The sequence below is a fragment of the Phoca vitulina genome, unplaced genomic scaffold, assembly GCF_004348235.1.
Source record: "Phoca vitulina isolate PV1807 unplaced genomic scaffold, GSC_HSeal_1.0 scaffold13, whole genome shotgun sequence".
NCBI lineage: Eukaryota > Metazoa > Chordata > Mammalia > Carnivora > Phocidae > Phoca > Phoca vitulina.
Window position 1 is genome coordinate 41,154,088 of NW_022589716.1, and position 16,853 is coordinate 41,170,940.

At 40.0% G+C, this 16,853-nt stretch overlaps 1 protein-coding gene across 10 annotated transcripts in view; it reads left to right on the forward strand.

Annotated features, from left to right (window-relative positions):
* ATG7 (autophagy related 7) overlaps positions 1–16,853 on the forward strand; it is a 233,960-nt gene that overhangs the window by 44,314 nt on the left and 172,793 nt on the right. For all 10 annotated transcript variants that reach the window (XR_004300397.1, XM_032411938.1, XM_032411940.1 and 7 more), the window contains exons 9-14: positions 266–387; positions 4,154–4,244; positions 5,025–5,169; positions 8,421–8,579; positions 14,540–14,734; positions 16,212–16,415. Coding sequence is in view for 9 of the 10 variants with exons in the window: in XM_032411938.1 (XP_032267829.1) it covers positions 266–387; positions 4,154–4,244; positions 5,025–5,169; positions 8,421–8,579; positions 14,540–14,734; positions 16,212–16,415 (916 nt within the window). In the remaining variant the exon portion in view is untranslated. The remainder of the gene's footprint in view (positions 1–265; positions 388–4,153; positions 4,245–5,024; positions 5,170–8,420; positions 8,580–14,539; positions 14,735–16,211; positions 16,416–16,853) is intronic.

The window sequence follows — 16,853 nt, forward strand, 5'->3', positions numbered from 1 at the left end:
GTCATTGTTACATAAACTTCACTTAGAAATCACAGCCAATTCATTGTTCAGTCTCTAAGCATTTGGACAAAGGAAAGCATACGTGGACGTGTTCAAAATCTCTCAGAGGTTAAGGCCGTGCCCCAAGAGTGTCAGGGAGGGCATAATTAACAATGAATTGAATACTCTCCAACTGGTTTTGCTGAAGCTCTTATGTGAGCTCTTTCTTTTCCTTCCTTAAAAAAAAAAAAAAATGAATTAATTCAAACCTGGGGCCTGACATCAGGAGTAGCAGTTTCCAGTCTGTTGAAGTCCTCTGCTTCCGGGACCGCACCATGCAGGGGGTGAGAGACATTGCCCACAGCATCATCTTCGAAGTGAAGCTTCCAGAAATGGCATTTAGCCCAGGTAATTTGCCGGTCTTTGAGAATGCATATAATTATCATTTATCAGAAACTGAAGCAAGTTTAACTTTCCTTTCATCCCTTCACAATGGCAGCAGAAGGTAGAGAAAAGTACAGCTCCTAACTCTTTGCCCATGGGAACACCTCCCTTGAACAGAGGGCACACTCTGCTATTCAGAAAGGAACAAAGGCAAAGATTGTCCTCAGGAAATTTCCTCCAGGCCTTTTTTTTTTTCCCCAGTCTTGAGATTTCTTCCCCCCACCCCCTGCAGTTTTTGTTTCACATAAAATCTTTATTCCTGACCTTTCTTATAGGAAGAACAAAATATTAATACACTTAACATATTTATTTGTTATATAAGGTTATGTGTGATCTTTCTCTCCATATAGTAAATCAGTCAGCAAAAGTGCCATTTCTCCTTCCACATTTAATATTCTTCACTAGATCCTGTGGGGTAGACATCAGCTGTTATCTCCATTTCATAAGTTAGGAAACTTGGGCTCACAGGTATTTTATAGATGTGTGTGTGTGTGAACATACATATATGTATTTATATACATATTACAAAGATAGAATACATACTCAGATTCATGTAAAATAAAGATAATAAAACCTGCCTCATGGAGTCTCCCTTAGGATGAATGTGTGTCCTGGGTAAAAGACAGCGTACAATGTCTGGTATATTATGGGCATTTAATAAATGCTAATTTATGTTAATTTCCTATCTTACACAAAGCCCTGCACTCCAAAATGATCCCTCAGATATCTATGACTTACATGCTTTCCAGGATACCTTTACACATTGTTTAATTTGCTCTTCACCACATCTGCATTGTTCCAAGGCACATTGCTTTCTTTCTTCTGGGGGTCCTATGCCTCAGTGTGTGTGTGTGTGTGTGTGTGTGTGTGTGTGTGTGTGTGTGTGTGTTAGGGAAAGCAGTGTTAGCATCTCTTCTGAGATGTCATTTCTAGAGTGAAGTGAGAAGGTTTCAGGATTGGCTCTGAGGGCATTTTATCAGTGATTCTTTGCCGCAGCACTGATTAATGTCTTAAATAGATTTCTTGGAGAGATTAACAGAGGATTTGGCTTGGTTAGGCAAAGAAGGCTATAGGTTAAGTTGAGAGCCCTAAGAAATCCACTGCTTCTCTGCTGTCTTTAGATCCATGCATTTGATTTAGCACCCTCTTCTGGCACATTCTAAAATAGCTTCCATGTGCTGTTAACTGAGGTGCCATACCTGCATGCTAAGCCACAATTGTAGATAGTTCTAGGGGAATGGGTGAGTTAACTAGCAAGTGATATGTGCCTGGTCTGTGCCTGGCAGGCCACCCGGTGCCTTCCACACTTCCTCACTCACTTAATCCTGCCAGCTTCTACAGAGGAGGCACTTTTGTTTCCATCTTTATGATAAAGTCATTGTATGATTCTTCCTTCACAGCCCCAACAATCTCGCTGATGCTTGGTGAAGCTGGCAAAGTCTGGAAACATTGCACATTTCCCTTTTGGAAAAGATCCTTCCTATCACCCAATAAATGCCTTCAATACATCTTCTTTATGCTTGATAGTGAGTGTAGATTATTTAGTTTAGGAAAGGCAGATTTTCTTTTTTTCATGTAAATTAATGTTTTCCCTCTTAGCTCTAAATAAAACTTTAAATAAAACTTTGTAAAGAGTTATTCTATATCATAGTATGAAATGAAGGCTATTGATACGGTAGTATTTTTTATTATTTTGAAGACAACCCATAATTGCAATGACAATGGCATAAGAAGTATAATTTTAATCATCTTTTGTTCCTCGTGGTGCAAAGAGCCCACTGTCCATTGCTGATACAAAAAGTGTTCTGGCATCCAGCCGAGGGAGGCAGCAGACTGCTGTGAGTGGGACATTCTTCATTTTAATTCCTGTCCTTGATGTTCTCCTCCTGCTTGTTCAGCTGTGGGAAAACAAGACCTAATTTTCTCCTAAAAAAATATTTTTCTATTAATTTGGGGCACGTCTTATGGATGTAGTTTATACAGAAGCAGATAGGATAGATTAAATACTATCGATAAATTACATTTTTTCATTGTTAATAAGCTTAAAGTATATCTAATTTTCTTAGAATTGGCTGTAACGTTTTGAGTACAGAGATGTTTTCGTTGGAAATGAAATTTTGTTTTTGTTCTATGACTTCTTATCTGTAACAGGAGAAAGCTTAGGTCAGAGTTGTTAGTTACAGTACTAGACTGTGGTTCTGAAGTTCTTTCAAGTTTTTGCCTATATATTTGAGAAGTATTTTTTTTATTTAATGTAAGAATACTTAAGGAAAACAAACAAAATATGAATTTAGTAACATGTCTGAACTCCTTTTCCCAGAAAAAAAGAATTTTGAACTCTTAACCCCTATAAGAACTCATCTTTTATATCATTTTTAACTTTTTGTTACATTAAAAAAAAAAAAAAAAGGACCACGTCAGAGTGCCTGAGTTAAAATGGGAAGGGACATTTGTTTTCTGGCTCCTTGCTGTGAATGATGTCTCCAGCCATAGCTTTCGAGGATAACTGACCCCAAGGTTTTCCATTGGTCATCCTATCCCAGAAAGGAAAGATCGCGTTAAGAAAATCTACACCTTCTAGGTCCTATAATTATATTGTGCAATACTATTTGAAAAACAGAGGTCAAAAGCTAAAAAGTTCCCAAGGAAAGAAAAATAGAAGTGCTGACAGCAATCTAAAAGTAGGAGAATGGCCAAAGAACACCAACATACAAATTAGAAACATACAGTTCTTCCCAGTAGTCCTATACATTTTTAAGTCAGGGAGTTTCTGTTCCTTCGGAGACTGTTACTTAAGGCAGACATTGGAGGGGATGCTAGCAGCATAGGTTGTGGCCAAGTGAACTCCCTGATAAGGAGTTGAGGCTTTATTGTGAATTTCAGGTATTTGGTGAGAATGGGAGAGTGGCAGATGTCCTAAGATGTGAGGAGTGTAAGAGAGGCCCCCATTAGCAGGTTTCCACCAAGGAAGTCAGATTACCATTAAGGTGAGAAAGTAGCAGGAGTATTCTAGAAAGCAAGTGAGACACTTAAGAGGATTTCATAATAGTAGAATAGAGCAACCACGGGACACTTACCCTCTCAGAGCATCACACAGAACTGGAATTGGAAGTTCAGAGGCACCCGTAGCAGAGGTTAAAAGAGGTTAGTGGAGAAAAGAGAAGTCGGGGAAGGGGAAGGTCTGAATGGATAAGGATAAACTTAAAGGAGAGGGCAGCTTAACAGAGGGACAGGCTAGGTGCGCAGTGACAGTGTTGAGAGGCTGAGCAGAGGGACATGGTAAGGATGAAGAACAGGAAGGAGGAACTGAACGCAGAGGTTCAAAGCCTGGTGGGAACTTCAGCAGAAGAGTGCGGTCACACTAGCTGGGGTTCCTTGGAGAGAGAGCCCTCCACAGGATTCTACCTGTATACCTGTATCCCAGAGAGGATTGTCATATTTTGAGCAACTGCCAGGAACTGGGGAAGTGGAGGCAACTCAGGCCAGAGTCAAGGGCTATTTCAGAAGCCCCTCTCCAGGAAAACCATGCTCAGGTCCGGTGGTCTCTCAGCAAGGGTGCGGGTAGTTGAGGAAGATGGCGAGCAACTTAGCAAGTATGTGCAAACTCAGGCCCTGGAGCCTCTGTGAGAAAGAAGTGAACTGAAAGCTTATTAATGTGTGGTCCATCTTGCTACTTACTTGTTTTTATTCTTCCCTCCTTCGTTCAACTCACTATTTTATTTGCCTTAAGATTGTCCCAAAGCAGTTGGATGGGAAAAAAACCAGAAAGGCGGCATGGGACCGAGGATGGTGAACCTCAGTGAATGTATGGACCCTAAAAGGTATATTTTGGAAGCTGTTTTCTCCACTGGGGCCATTTATCACCAGGACACACAGCACGTTCTGTCAGGCCAACTGCATTGCTCAGCTCAGCGCAGGGGGTGCTGTTCACGTTGTTGAGTGTTCCTCCACTCGTCACTGCCTGACTCTTGACTTAAGTGTGGTTGTGAGAACTAATACCACCGATGGAGATTCGGAAGGGCACACAGTTCATCTACTCTTCTAGACATTATAAATTTTGTTCTTGCTTTGAGCTGAGACTCTCAAACCTAGTTAGTACAGATACCTACTAACTTTTAGTCCTTTATTCATGGCCCTTTAATTTTTCCTATTAGCCTATATTGAAGGACATTGTAAGAAATATTTCATGGAAACCAACATTGTATTTAAGGGATGATATAAGTGCACCCTTTTTTGAGGGGACGTGGAAAATATTTCTTGGTTTTCAGTATTAGGGAAAACTTTCCTCTTAAGTAGCTGGTGTCTTTTTATTTATAGATACAGTGACTCCTATAAGTGGTCATGTTTGCATTTTCACCTTGGCTGCTAGGGGCTCAGTATCATTCGTGGCCTATCACTAGCAGTTGCAGTGGTCTACACTGGCACAAATTGTGTGCCATTTCTCGTCCCTATTGCCCTAAAGCTCCATCTTATTTTCCCTTTGATCCCATTTTGCTCAGGATTTGTTCCTCATTTTCTTGTTCGGATGCTTTCGTCTTTTTAGGATAAGATGGGGGCATAAATGAGTGACTGAATGAATAAATAATTCTGTCATTTTCTAGGTTAGCTGAGTCATCAGTGGATTTAAATCTCAAATTGATGTGTTGGAGATTGGTCCCCACTTTGGACTTAGACAAGGTTGTGTCTGTCAAGTGTCTGCTGCTTGGAGCTGGCACCTTGGGTTGTAATGTAGCTAGGACATTGATGGTAAGTTGGTGGAGGCCAAATGTACCTCTGAAGCTGTGGCTTCTTTTCTTATTTTGCTGTACCAGATTGCCTTCCACCTCCCACATTCCCCTTCCCTCCCTCCCTGTCTACTTCCCTCCCTCTCTCCCTTCCTTTTTTCTTTTCTCAGTTATCTTTTTAACTATAAAAGGAACTCATACTTCTATTATAAAGTAGAAATAGAAGGTCTTTCTCCACCCCCATCTCAAGTCCCATTTCCCAAAATTAAGAAGACTTCCTAGATTAGTACACAATATCATATTCCTTGAAGTTTTCATAGGCAGATGCGAACATAGAGAGGGACATTTGTCATCTCTGCTGTCATTTGTTTACAAAAATAGGATCATAGTATACTGTCTGTAACAGGCTTTTAGTCTTAATAGAAAAGTGATTGTTGTTCTCTGTGTGTTCCATATAATTATACGTAGTATTTTGTTGTATGACTGTGTCCTCAATTTTTTTCAACTTCAGCATATTTTTTTGAGATGCTGTTGAAATGAACATTTTTATATCTTTACATATGTATAGGGTTATTTCTTTAGGAAAAAAGGCCTAAAAGTGGAATTATTATTTTAGAGAGAATGTACTATGTGTGTGTGTATGTGTATATATATGCAAATACACACACACACACACACACACGCATGCACTTATATGTACAATATATACTATGTACAATATGTTTATATGCGGTTTTTTTTCAAGCTAAATTACCTTCCAAAAACATTTTACTAGTCTGTACTTTTAGAAACATGTACAAAACAGAGCTTTTTAATTTGCATTTCTTTTATTAGTGAGAGTAAGTCTTTAATTTCATTTCTTTTGTGAATTTTATTTCTCTTATTCATCTAAATTTAAAATTAATTGGCACAAAATACATATGGTATTCTCTTAGCATCTTTAAAACTCTCTGTCTTTTTAAAAAATATTTCCTCATTCCTAAGGTTGCATGTTTATGTTTTCTCTTTTTTTCTCTTATTCAGACTTGCCAGAGAGGTTTGTCTATTTTATCAGTCTTTTTGGAGGACTAAGGCCTTGATTTATTTATTAGTTCTATAGTTTTTGGTTTTGTTTTGCTTTGCTTTTAGATTCATTACTATCTACTTTTATCTTCATTAATATCTTCCTCTTTTGTGGAATCTATTTTATTGTTCTTTATCTGGCTTCCAGAATTAGGTGCTTAGGTTTTCTTAACATTTTTAAAAATTATAAAGGCAGTGGAAACCTGTAGAAAATTTGTTAAGTGTCAGAGTTATAAAGCAGGAAAAGAAGATATCCATTTTCCTACCACTTTTTCACTTATTTCCTTTAATGTTTGTTAAATATATATTTAAAAATCTTATTTATGATAATGTCCCACGCTTTTATCTATTAACATTGTAAACACTTTCTCATGTAATTAAAAATTATGCCTATTAAGTGTTTTTAATGACTATAGAATCTGCCTTTTTATATGATGAAATATACTGTTCTGAGACATTCCCCTACTGATACACTGTTCTGAGACATTCCCCTAACGGTAGGCATTATTCTTTTTATTAAATATTTATTTATTTATTTATTATTTATTAAATAAAACAATATTTGTTAAAATATTGTTTCCAATATTTTACAACTGTAAATTATGTTGTGGAACATTTTTGTTAATATTTCAGATTACTTCCTAGGATAGATTGCTGGAAGTATTTACTGAGGATAGATTGCTGCAATTAGGCCAAAAGATATGAACATTTGAAAGATTGTAGAAACATATTGCCAAATTGCTTTCCAGAAAAGTTACATCAGTTTACATTCTCAACCCGTACAATAGCTTTTCATCACCACATCCTCACCAGCATCGAGTGTTACAGTCTTCTTTAATCTTGGCAGATTAGCCATTTAAACTGTGTAGCATTCCAGGAAGCCAAAAGTTGAGATCGAATGCCCCCTGCATGTGGCTAACCTATGGCCTGTTTATAATTTACCTGGGTTTCTTCCCACTGCCCAGCATCTTCCCAGACTGCCTTCCTTGCTGTCCACTCAGCATTGCTTTAAGGAATGTAAAAATACTTCAGAAATAAATGTCCCCAAACCAAGCACAAGTGACTTTTAGATTTTTCATACCTTTATTCTGCCTCCATGGTAGATTGCTTTGCTGGTAAAAGTCACTTACAAAACTAGGTGAGTAGACCAAAGTTTACCAGTGGGCTTTCAAAACAGATAACCTAAACTATGCTTTTGAAAGGATGGATTCTGGCCTGTCCTTCTCAACCCTGAACGTGAATCTTGGGTTCTTGTTGACTGTCCCCTTGGAACCATCAGTCTAATTGAGTTTCTGAGTCCCTAATGGAAAGATATTGAAATAAGAGAGCAGAATCAGCTTTGTAGCCAATCATGGCAGGGCTTCTCTTAGATCACTATGCTTTTTTATGATATGCTAAAATACACACTGCACCTCACCCTCCAAAAAATAGGAATCTTCATTTGGTTGCAACTCTGTGGATCTACTTCCTTCCCCACCATTAACCAGATCTATGACCTTAAGTGATTTCCAGGCTACTCTTGCTGTCTCTATAGAACAAAATAATTGGAGTAAGGATGTTAGAGATTCCATCTCACTTTAAAATTGTGTGGTTCTATAAGACTTTATAGGAGTTATAATTGAAGTATATGAAATCATGCAAACTATTTCTGAGAATATAGAATTGTCTCCTGCATTACCGAATATTAATAAGGCCTTTACGTCTTGAAGAAGTAGTACAAAATCTTCTATGACGTTATACAATGGGGAATAACTCATAAGTCATTTTTCTGAGGAGTTAATTCAGGCTTTAAGTGAGTTTTAATGTGAGCTATTATTTATACTTAATTTTCATTAAGGGAAAGCAAGGACATTTAGGGGCTTATTGCTAATCCTTCTAAGACAGCAACATAGACAATTCTTATGGGACTCACCTCCAAATCTTTCTCTGGTGCCACTGTCAAAAATAATGAGTTATTAGTCAGACCCACTCTGACATTTCTTAGTCTCATTACTGCAGAAAACCAGGCACCGGCTATATAATTATTTTGTCTTTTAAAGGAAGTTGACCCTCTGTTGATCAGAAACTGAATTTGCACAATTCATTTCCTGAAGTTTCCTGTATTTGAGGTTCCCAAGCTGATCCAAAGCAAAACCTCTTTTAGGGATTTTAAGAGAGACACTCTGTGACATGTTCATCAGAAACACACCATGATCTCCTGTTTCCATGCAGGGTTGGGGCGTCAGACACATCACATTTGTGGACAATGCCAATATCTCCTACTCCAATCCTGTGAGGCAGCCTCTCTATGAATTTGAAGATTGCCTCGCAGGTGGTAAGCCCAAGGCCCTGGCTGCAGCAGACCGGCTTCAGAAAATATTCCCCGGAGTGGTACGTTGATGCTGTTTGGGGATGTCAGACCTTGTCTCCTATAGCTTCCCGCAATTACTCTTGGGGAATGAGGCCCTGTCGTATTGGTAAAAGAGAGTTGGATGTTTGTCACTTACTACCCGGGACTTCATGATATGGCCAAGCCTCTGTTTCCGATTTGCAGAGATGGGCATTGAAAAACAAAGCAAAACTCTCATCTATTATTGTGAAAATAAAACGAAGAATTTATGAAAAAATGTTTTTGTAAGTTGCAAAGCATTATCTGAGTCTAAGTTGAGGAATTTGGGAGCATGCATATTTTTATATACTGCCTTATTCCAAAGGTATTCTTGATAGCTCAGGTATAGGATATTCTTTCTCCTTCATCACCAGAATACTTGATAGTTACTTAGTACAGGTTTATGAAATTAAATTGAATGTAGTCTGCGCAGAAGGAAGATCTGGCTAAATATTCAGCTTTTTACTTGAGCTGCTGCTTATTTCTGAGTTGCATTGTTTACTTTAAAAACACCAGATAATAAGAGACAAGTCATTCAGCTCATTTGATTCAAAATCTTGCCAGGTTTTTTTTTTTTTTTTAGGTCATCCACAAAAGAAAATGTGCATCTTGCATGCGTAATCAGTTTATCTGACAGAAGTTAGGTTAGATGTCTCCAAAGCATCTGCTAACACTTAAAGTGCCACAAGAGGCTCTCAGCGCTAGCTAAAAAAAAAAAAAAAAGCCCCCGTTCTCAAGGTTTTTCTGTTTAATCACTCAGTATTAGATTCATTCATTTTAGTTCTTGCTTTAAAAGAAGCAATGGTGTTGGTTTTGTCCATTTCACCAGTGATCCAGGGGAACATCATCTATTGGGTCTAATTCAACACTATTGATTGAGTACCCACTGTGTCCCCAGCTAGATGCTGGAGGCCAAAAGAAATAAGAATGTTACAACCCTGTCATATTAGTTAGGTTTCTGCTACATTATTGCATGTCACACAATCCTCACATCTCAGTGTCTTATTATTATAAGCATTTATCTCACACTCACAGGTCTGCAGATTGGCTGTAGCTTAGCTGCTGGGCTAGGCTAGACTCCAGGCTTTAAGTCAGGTTCCAATCTGTGCTGTGTGTCATTGTTTTAAGATCTGGGTTCAGGGAGCAACAGTCATCTAGGTCATACTCTTCTTATGGTAGAAGGTGGAAGTGTGAAAGGATTGGTGAAAACTTATTATACCTCTAAAAGTCTCAGCTCACCAGTGACACAGTGCAGCATTCTCCATCCCCATGCTAAAGCCAATCACAGGGCCAAGCCCAAAGTAAGTGGCGTTGGACAGTCTACTCTGCCTTCCTAGTGGAGGTCCTGCAAAGTCATGTGGCAAAGGGTGAGGACATTTAATTCTATTAGTGAGAGGCAGTGTAGAGTTGGGAAGAATAATCCAGTCTATCACTGGAAAGTGTTATGAACTCCCCTCAGGGCCCAGACAGACCTGGCTTTGAAGCTGACCTCTGCTACTAACTAGTTGCCTGAAATTTTTCCTTGTCCAAATGGTCTGTGATCCAGTGCAGTCCTCCCTATTTATTTGTTCAGTTATTCTTTCCTTATTCATTAAATATTTAAGGCCTCTGTGTGCTAGGGACTGGGGAGCAAAACAGACAAAGTTCCCTCTCCCCTGCATGGAGCTTCTGTAGTGCAGAGTGGGGACATGGTCAATAACTCATTCCATAAACAGTTGTAATTGTAGTGAGTGCATGAAGTAGGAGCTCAGTTGCTGTGAGGACATTTACCACGCAGCCTGGCCTGAGCTAGACTCGCTTGAGGAGGCTAAGTCCTAGGGTGAGTGGGGGTCAGCTAGATGAAGGGTGGCAGAGGTGTCTGTGCAAACACCTGAAGCAGGAGGCAGCACAGCACTTCTGTGGAACTGAAGGAAAACAGGGAGCCTGAAGCATGGAGGTCAGGAAGACAGAGAAGGGCCTAGGGCAGAAGCTAGGGCCAAAGGTAGGGCTGACTTACGTTGGGCCTTTGAGATCAAGTTCACCTTTCCTTGAAACCATCAGCCCTCCAGGGTCAAGCGTCCTCCTTGGCGTTTACATTGTGCTACTCTGCTTTCCCTACTGGGTTATTCAGTCCTTGAGGCCAGGAGCCAGGTCTCTTATAGTTTCATCCTTCCCGCCTTATAAAGAATAATGGATAATGTGCAGAATCCATTAAAGTCCTGGTGTAATCCATCATAATTTCACCTACGGGTTACCCAGGCTTATGGCGCTTTCTTTGTATGTTCGGTTTGGTGTCGCTGTTTCCTTCAGCAGATACTTGCTCATCACCTTCCTCATACCAGGCTGCAGACACGTCTAAGGGAACAAGAACGTGGAAAGAACTTTTCTGCTGCAAATACCCTGTCTACTCCTGGGGTTAAATTAATTGAATAGGAAAAAAAACCATTAATAAGTCAAATAACTATTTGAAGTAACCGTTTCTTTTTTAAGACAAGGCAATAAAATGTAGGATTGTGAAACCACACCAGAGATTTTAAAACCCAACTCTGGACATCTGTTTTCAACCCTGATGAGTAATTGGTATTGGACCAGCTCTCCTACCATAAACAATTACGCAACTGGGTAAAATACATAAAATGACTCTCTCCATCAATGAACAATGGAAAGACTGTGGTCCTAGACAGAAAGGAAAGAAAGAATGTCCCAGCCCATTGCATGGAGGCACTTCTGGCCCATGCCAGAGCCCATGAGGAGCCCAAGGAGATGTTCTTGGGCTTGATGAGCTGAGGAAACTAACATCCAAGTTCAGAGCAGCTAAGGGAGCTGGAACGCACCGGAGAGTGTATCAGACATGCAGGAGCTGAGCAGAGAAGTAGTCTGGGCAGGATCTTGAGTCTTTGACCAGATCAAGCTGCATGAGCTCAGGGCATGACTCTGTAAGCCTGGGCAAAAAAACACCGCTGTCTGCTGTGAGCAGAATGGAGATTCGAGAGCCCCCCAAGGCCAGGAGACATTAGAATCCCATCTATCCAGAATGGAGCATCCTCACTGAACACCCTGAGCCCTTAGGTGACACTCCAGTAAGGTCAGAACTAAGCATAAAAGCTGAACTACAGAGATTCCAGGAGAAAGCAGCAGAGTAGTCTTGTGATAGGCAGAGGTTTCCTAGGGCCCAGGAAATACTGACCATAAGTGAAAAAATGGATAACTTGGACTTCATCAAAACCTAAAACTTCTGCTTCCCAATCAGTGCCATTAAGAGAATGAAAAGCCTGGCCAAAACCCAGAAAACACTCACAGTATGTCTATTTGGCAAATAGCTATTATCGAGAATCCATAAACAACCCCTACCACTCAATAATAAAAGGACAGGCAAGGCTTTTATTTTTTTAAGGGGCCAGAGACTTGTGCAGACATTTATTTCATAGGGAAGATCTATAAATGGCCAGTGCACACATGAAAATGCTCAACATCCATGGTCTCAGGGAAATGGGAATTAAAAACCATGAAGGTATATCACTACATACCCACTAAAGTGGCTCAAATTAAAAAGACTGACAGGGCTAAATGTTGTCAGGCTGGGGAGCAACCAGAGCTCTTGGTCTGCTGCTAAAACAACCACTTTGTAAATCAGTCCAGCAGGTTTTCATGAAACTAAACCCATTCGTAGATGTTTACCTAAAGAAAATGAAAATGTATATACTCTAAAACACTTACAGAAGATTGTCCATAACAGCTTTATTCATAATAGCCAAAGTTTAGAAATAACCCAAATAGCTGTCAATGACACGTTGAATAAACAAATCGAGCTTTTTCATACAGCAAAAAGGAACACACTCTTGATACTTAACAATATGGATGGACTTCAAAAGCATTATGCTGGGCAAAAGAAGCCAAACACCAACAGGTATAAACTGTGGGATACCATTTATATGAGGTTCTAGAATAGACAAAACTAATCTAGGGTTTTAAAAAGTGGTTGCAACAGTCATTGTCCCATTGGGGGTGGGGAGTAGTGAGGATTGACTGGGAAGGGGCACACAGGCATGTTCTGGGGTGATGGAAATGTCCTATGTCTTGATAGGTGTATGCAGTGGTTAATCTGCAGTTTGTTGAAACACCCAACTGTACATTTGAAATCTGTGTATTACACTTTCTGTAAACTGTCCTTCACCCTGGCTACACATTTGAATCATCTGGAGTGTTTTAGAAAATATTGATGGTAGGGCCCACTCTCAGAAATTCCCATTTAAATAGTCTGGGGAAAAGCCTAGGCATTAGGAATTTTAAAACCTCCCTAGGTGGTTCTAATGTGCAGCCAAGGTTGAAAACTACTGTGTTGAAACTTGCTGAATTCCAGCCTTAGGCATGTGAATCTAAATGGTGGGCTGAGAGCCAGTCCTAAGTAGGCTTACTGGCTGAAATTTTAGCAAGCAGAGAATCATTTAGGTCAGTGAAGTAGGTATGGATCTGTATTATTGAAAAGGTCAGAATTGGTGTTGAGTAATTATGCTTTAATCTTGATGTCATTAATATACCTAAATAATACCTTTTTTGGATCAAGCTACCGCTGTTTAAAATATTTTGCTAATTGTAATAAGACAGTAAGGTATTAACATTACTGCAGTTTTTTTTTATTGTTTACAATATTTGATACATGGTAGATGCATAATACTTAATGAGTGAATTAATTAATGAGGTCCAGATAGCTGTCTCTGTAGTGTTCTCATTGTTAAAGTGGACTTGTTTTGAACCCTCTTTCTGAAGTCCTTTCTGTCTGGTGTCTTTTCCTGCTTTGCCTGCAACTTTTTTCCATTCTTTTAAATATCATTGCTTCTGCTACTATTGTCCCTTCCTTGAATCCCGGAGATTAGGTTTAAAGTTTAAGATAAGGAGAAAATAGCTGCAATTCACAAAAATAGATTTTTCCTTTGTAAAAGGACCTACTTATTCTGGTTTCCACCGCCCCTGCCCCCAGCTGTTTTTCCGGTAGGTGACAGGTTTTGGCAAATGAATGAAAAAGCTAATGTTTTCAAACTCCTCCCTGTGCCAGCACTATGCAGGGGATTAAGGGTGTGGTTTGTGATTCTAGAACACTGTCTTTTCTGTGGACAGTTAATGTCCCTGGCTTCGTTGACACCCATATGTGACTCATAGTTAATCTGCAAAGACACAGTGGGGCCTTCAGGGGACCAGTGGTAAATTACAGAGCTGTTCTAAAGCCCCTATGAAAACTCCTGAGTCCCCACATTTGAAGAGAATCCGGGCCACCCGACAACTTCTTTGCACAAGGAATGAAGCTTCATTTGAGTACCACACTCTGTTATAGCTCATCCCCCACCTGTCCCCTCCAAATGAGTATCTATCTACACACTTTTAAGTAGGTTTTCTGGTTGTAAGTTAGCAAGTAGAGTTTTTTGGTTTAAAGGGCTTTTTTTAAAGTGAGTATACCTCTAAGATTAAGACAAGACTATCAGTCATTCTAATCTTACGTAAGTTTATTAAATGTTTTTTGTTATAATATCCTATTTGGAGATGTTATAGACTAAGGAAATGGGGTTGCTATTTGGGAACTAGTAGGGAGAAACAACTGGACAAAGGGGACTTGAGCACAGGGCACTTTGATAGAGGTTCCTGGCCTCAGATTATAGGAAAAACCAAAGGTACGGTTTTCTCCAGTGTCCTCCTTGCCTCAGATGGGAAGTACTTACCTCCTTCTTTGGAACGAGGATCCATATGTCTCTGCTTGCTGCTTTATCCAGGCTCAGGGACCCTGGGATGACAGGACAAGATAATCTAGGATGTAGAGGTGAAGAAGGTGCAGGGCACAGTTAGCAAAAGGGACAAGCAGCAAAATCATGCACAGAGAAATTTCTGGTTACAAGCGACCACACATGCATGCTTGTAGCTATGGGGAGACATGGGCTCTAAGATATCCCCTATACATTTGCTTCAGACTTCTGTATATCTGGTGTTTCCCCAGAATGCCAGAGGGTTCAACATGAGCATCCCAATGCCTGGACACCCGGTGAACTTTTCCAGCGTCACCCTGGAGCAAGCCCGCAGGGATGTGGAGCAACTGGAGCAGCTCATCGAAAGCCATGATGTCGTTTTCCTGTTGATGGACACCAGGGAGAGCCGGTGGCTCCCTGCCGTCATTGCCGCGAGCAAAAGAAAGGTAAAGTGTGTGGATCCTGGCGCTCTTGTGTCTGGTTGGAACTTGACGTGCCATCACCCTGGAGGGAGATCTGCCTTCTCTCCAGAAGAGAGATACGCTGTGGGTGACCTAGTGACATCCCAAAAGGCTGCCACTGGCAGGCGCTGTCTTTGCCTCACACACCACCATCTAGTATAATAGGTATCTTCTATTTAATTTTCACAGCAACCCTTTGAGGTCCTCTAGAAGGGATATTTTACTTACATTAAAACGTAAGCTCCAAAAGGACAAAGACTGTCTCATTCCCTATTGTTTGGTCAATGACAACTTCAAGGGCCGATAGTACTGAGTGGTTAAATAAATCATAGTACATAAATATGATGGAATACTATGCCTTGTGGGGTGATTCCAAATACCGCTGTGCACAATTATGTTCTCAAAAACTTTAATAACATGGAAAATATCACATTATGTTAAATAAACAAGATACGATATTATATATATTTAATATGAATTGTTCATATCTGTAAACATATAAACATTTATATTGTTTGGCAAGAGGGTGGGGAGGAGGCAAGAAGAAGGGAGAAAGAGGGGGGAAGAAAAGAGAAAGAAAGGGAGAAAACAACAGGAAGAAATACCCAAAACTATTAGTAGTAAGTGTTTGAGCCATGAGATTGTGATTTTTGTTTTTTTTTCCGGTGAACCATTTATTTTCCAACTTTCTATATAACCAGAAATTTAGGAGAATAAGTTAAATTACAACTAAGAGAAGTTCTAGTATAAGTGAGAAAAAAAGTGTCCTTAAAAAATCTGTGTGAAGGTTGAATTGTATAGTGTGTGAATTATATCTCAGTGAAGCTATTATTAAAAAAAAAAAAAATGTGTGTTGGGGTGCCTTGGTGGCTCTGTCAGTTAAGCCTTTGGCTTAGGTCATGATCTCAGCGTCCTGGGATCGAGCCTTGCAGCCAGCTCCCTGCTCAGCGGGGAGCCTGCTTCTCCCTATCTCTCTGTCCCTCTCCCCAACCCATGTATTCTCTCTCTCTCGCTTTGCTCTCTCTCAAATAAATAAATAAAATTTAAAAAATATATATGTGTAGGCATGTCAGATGATAGCACAATGGTGGAAAGAATGAGACTGAGAACTCTCAAGACTTGGTTTTATACATTTACCTCTTACCAGCTAAGTGACCTTGCGCAAGTTATAGAAGTAACTGCTCTAACTTTCATTATCCTCATCTGTAAATAGGGAAAGTGTTCTGGGAGTTTTAAATGAAACCAAATGAGATAATTAATGTTAATCACTGGTCAAGTGTTTTGCAGTTAATAAGTCCTCAGTATTGTGTAGCTTTTACTAACATTGCTTCTAGACTTTAATTACATTCATATGCAAATACTTATAAAATAAATTTTAAAAAGTTGACCAAATATGAAATTAGCCATGGCTTAAAATGTAAGTGTCTCTTAACTCTAGACTTTTATTCCTTGAAATCCACAGCTGGTCATCAATGCTGCCTTGGGATTTGACACGTTTGTTGTCATGAGACATGGCTTGAAGAAACCTAAGCAGCAGGGAGCTGGGGACTTGTGTTCTAGTCACCTTGTGGCACCTGCCGACCTCCTGGGCTCATCACTTTTTGCCAACATCCCTGGCTACAAACTTGGCTGCTATTTCTGCAATGATGTGGTGGCCCCGGGAGATGTAAGTGGATTTCTTTGTGCTTCCAAATATTTCCTACAACTGTCTTGCCCAGTGGGGCAGAGAGACCCAACTCTTTCTTTTGTGACTATTTAAATATTGTCTTTTAACAAAGAGAAGAATTCTCTAATTTGGGGGTGACATTATCTCACCACGAGCCTTGATTGGCATCATCAACTGTGCACAGGCTGTTCCTTGTTCAGCGGCATAAACGCAGTGACCAACCATTTTTTGTGGAAAGCTCATCAGGGAAACTGCAGGATAGACTGGTCCCTGGAAGCACTCAGCACTGTCTCCTGTGCATGTATCACTGAAGAGAACATCAACTGAGGGGTCTGAAGACCCGGATTCCAAGCCAGGCTTGGACACTGCCTTGTGGGGTGATTTCCAAATACCGCTCGTAGGCTGCCTGTACTTCTGCAGAATGGGGCTGGGTCCCAT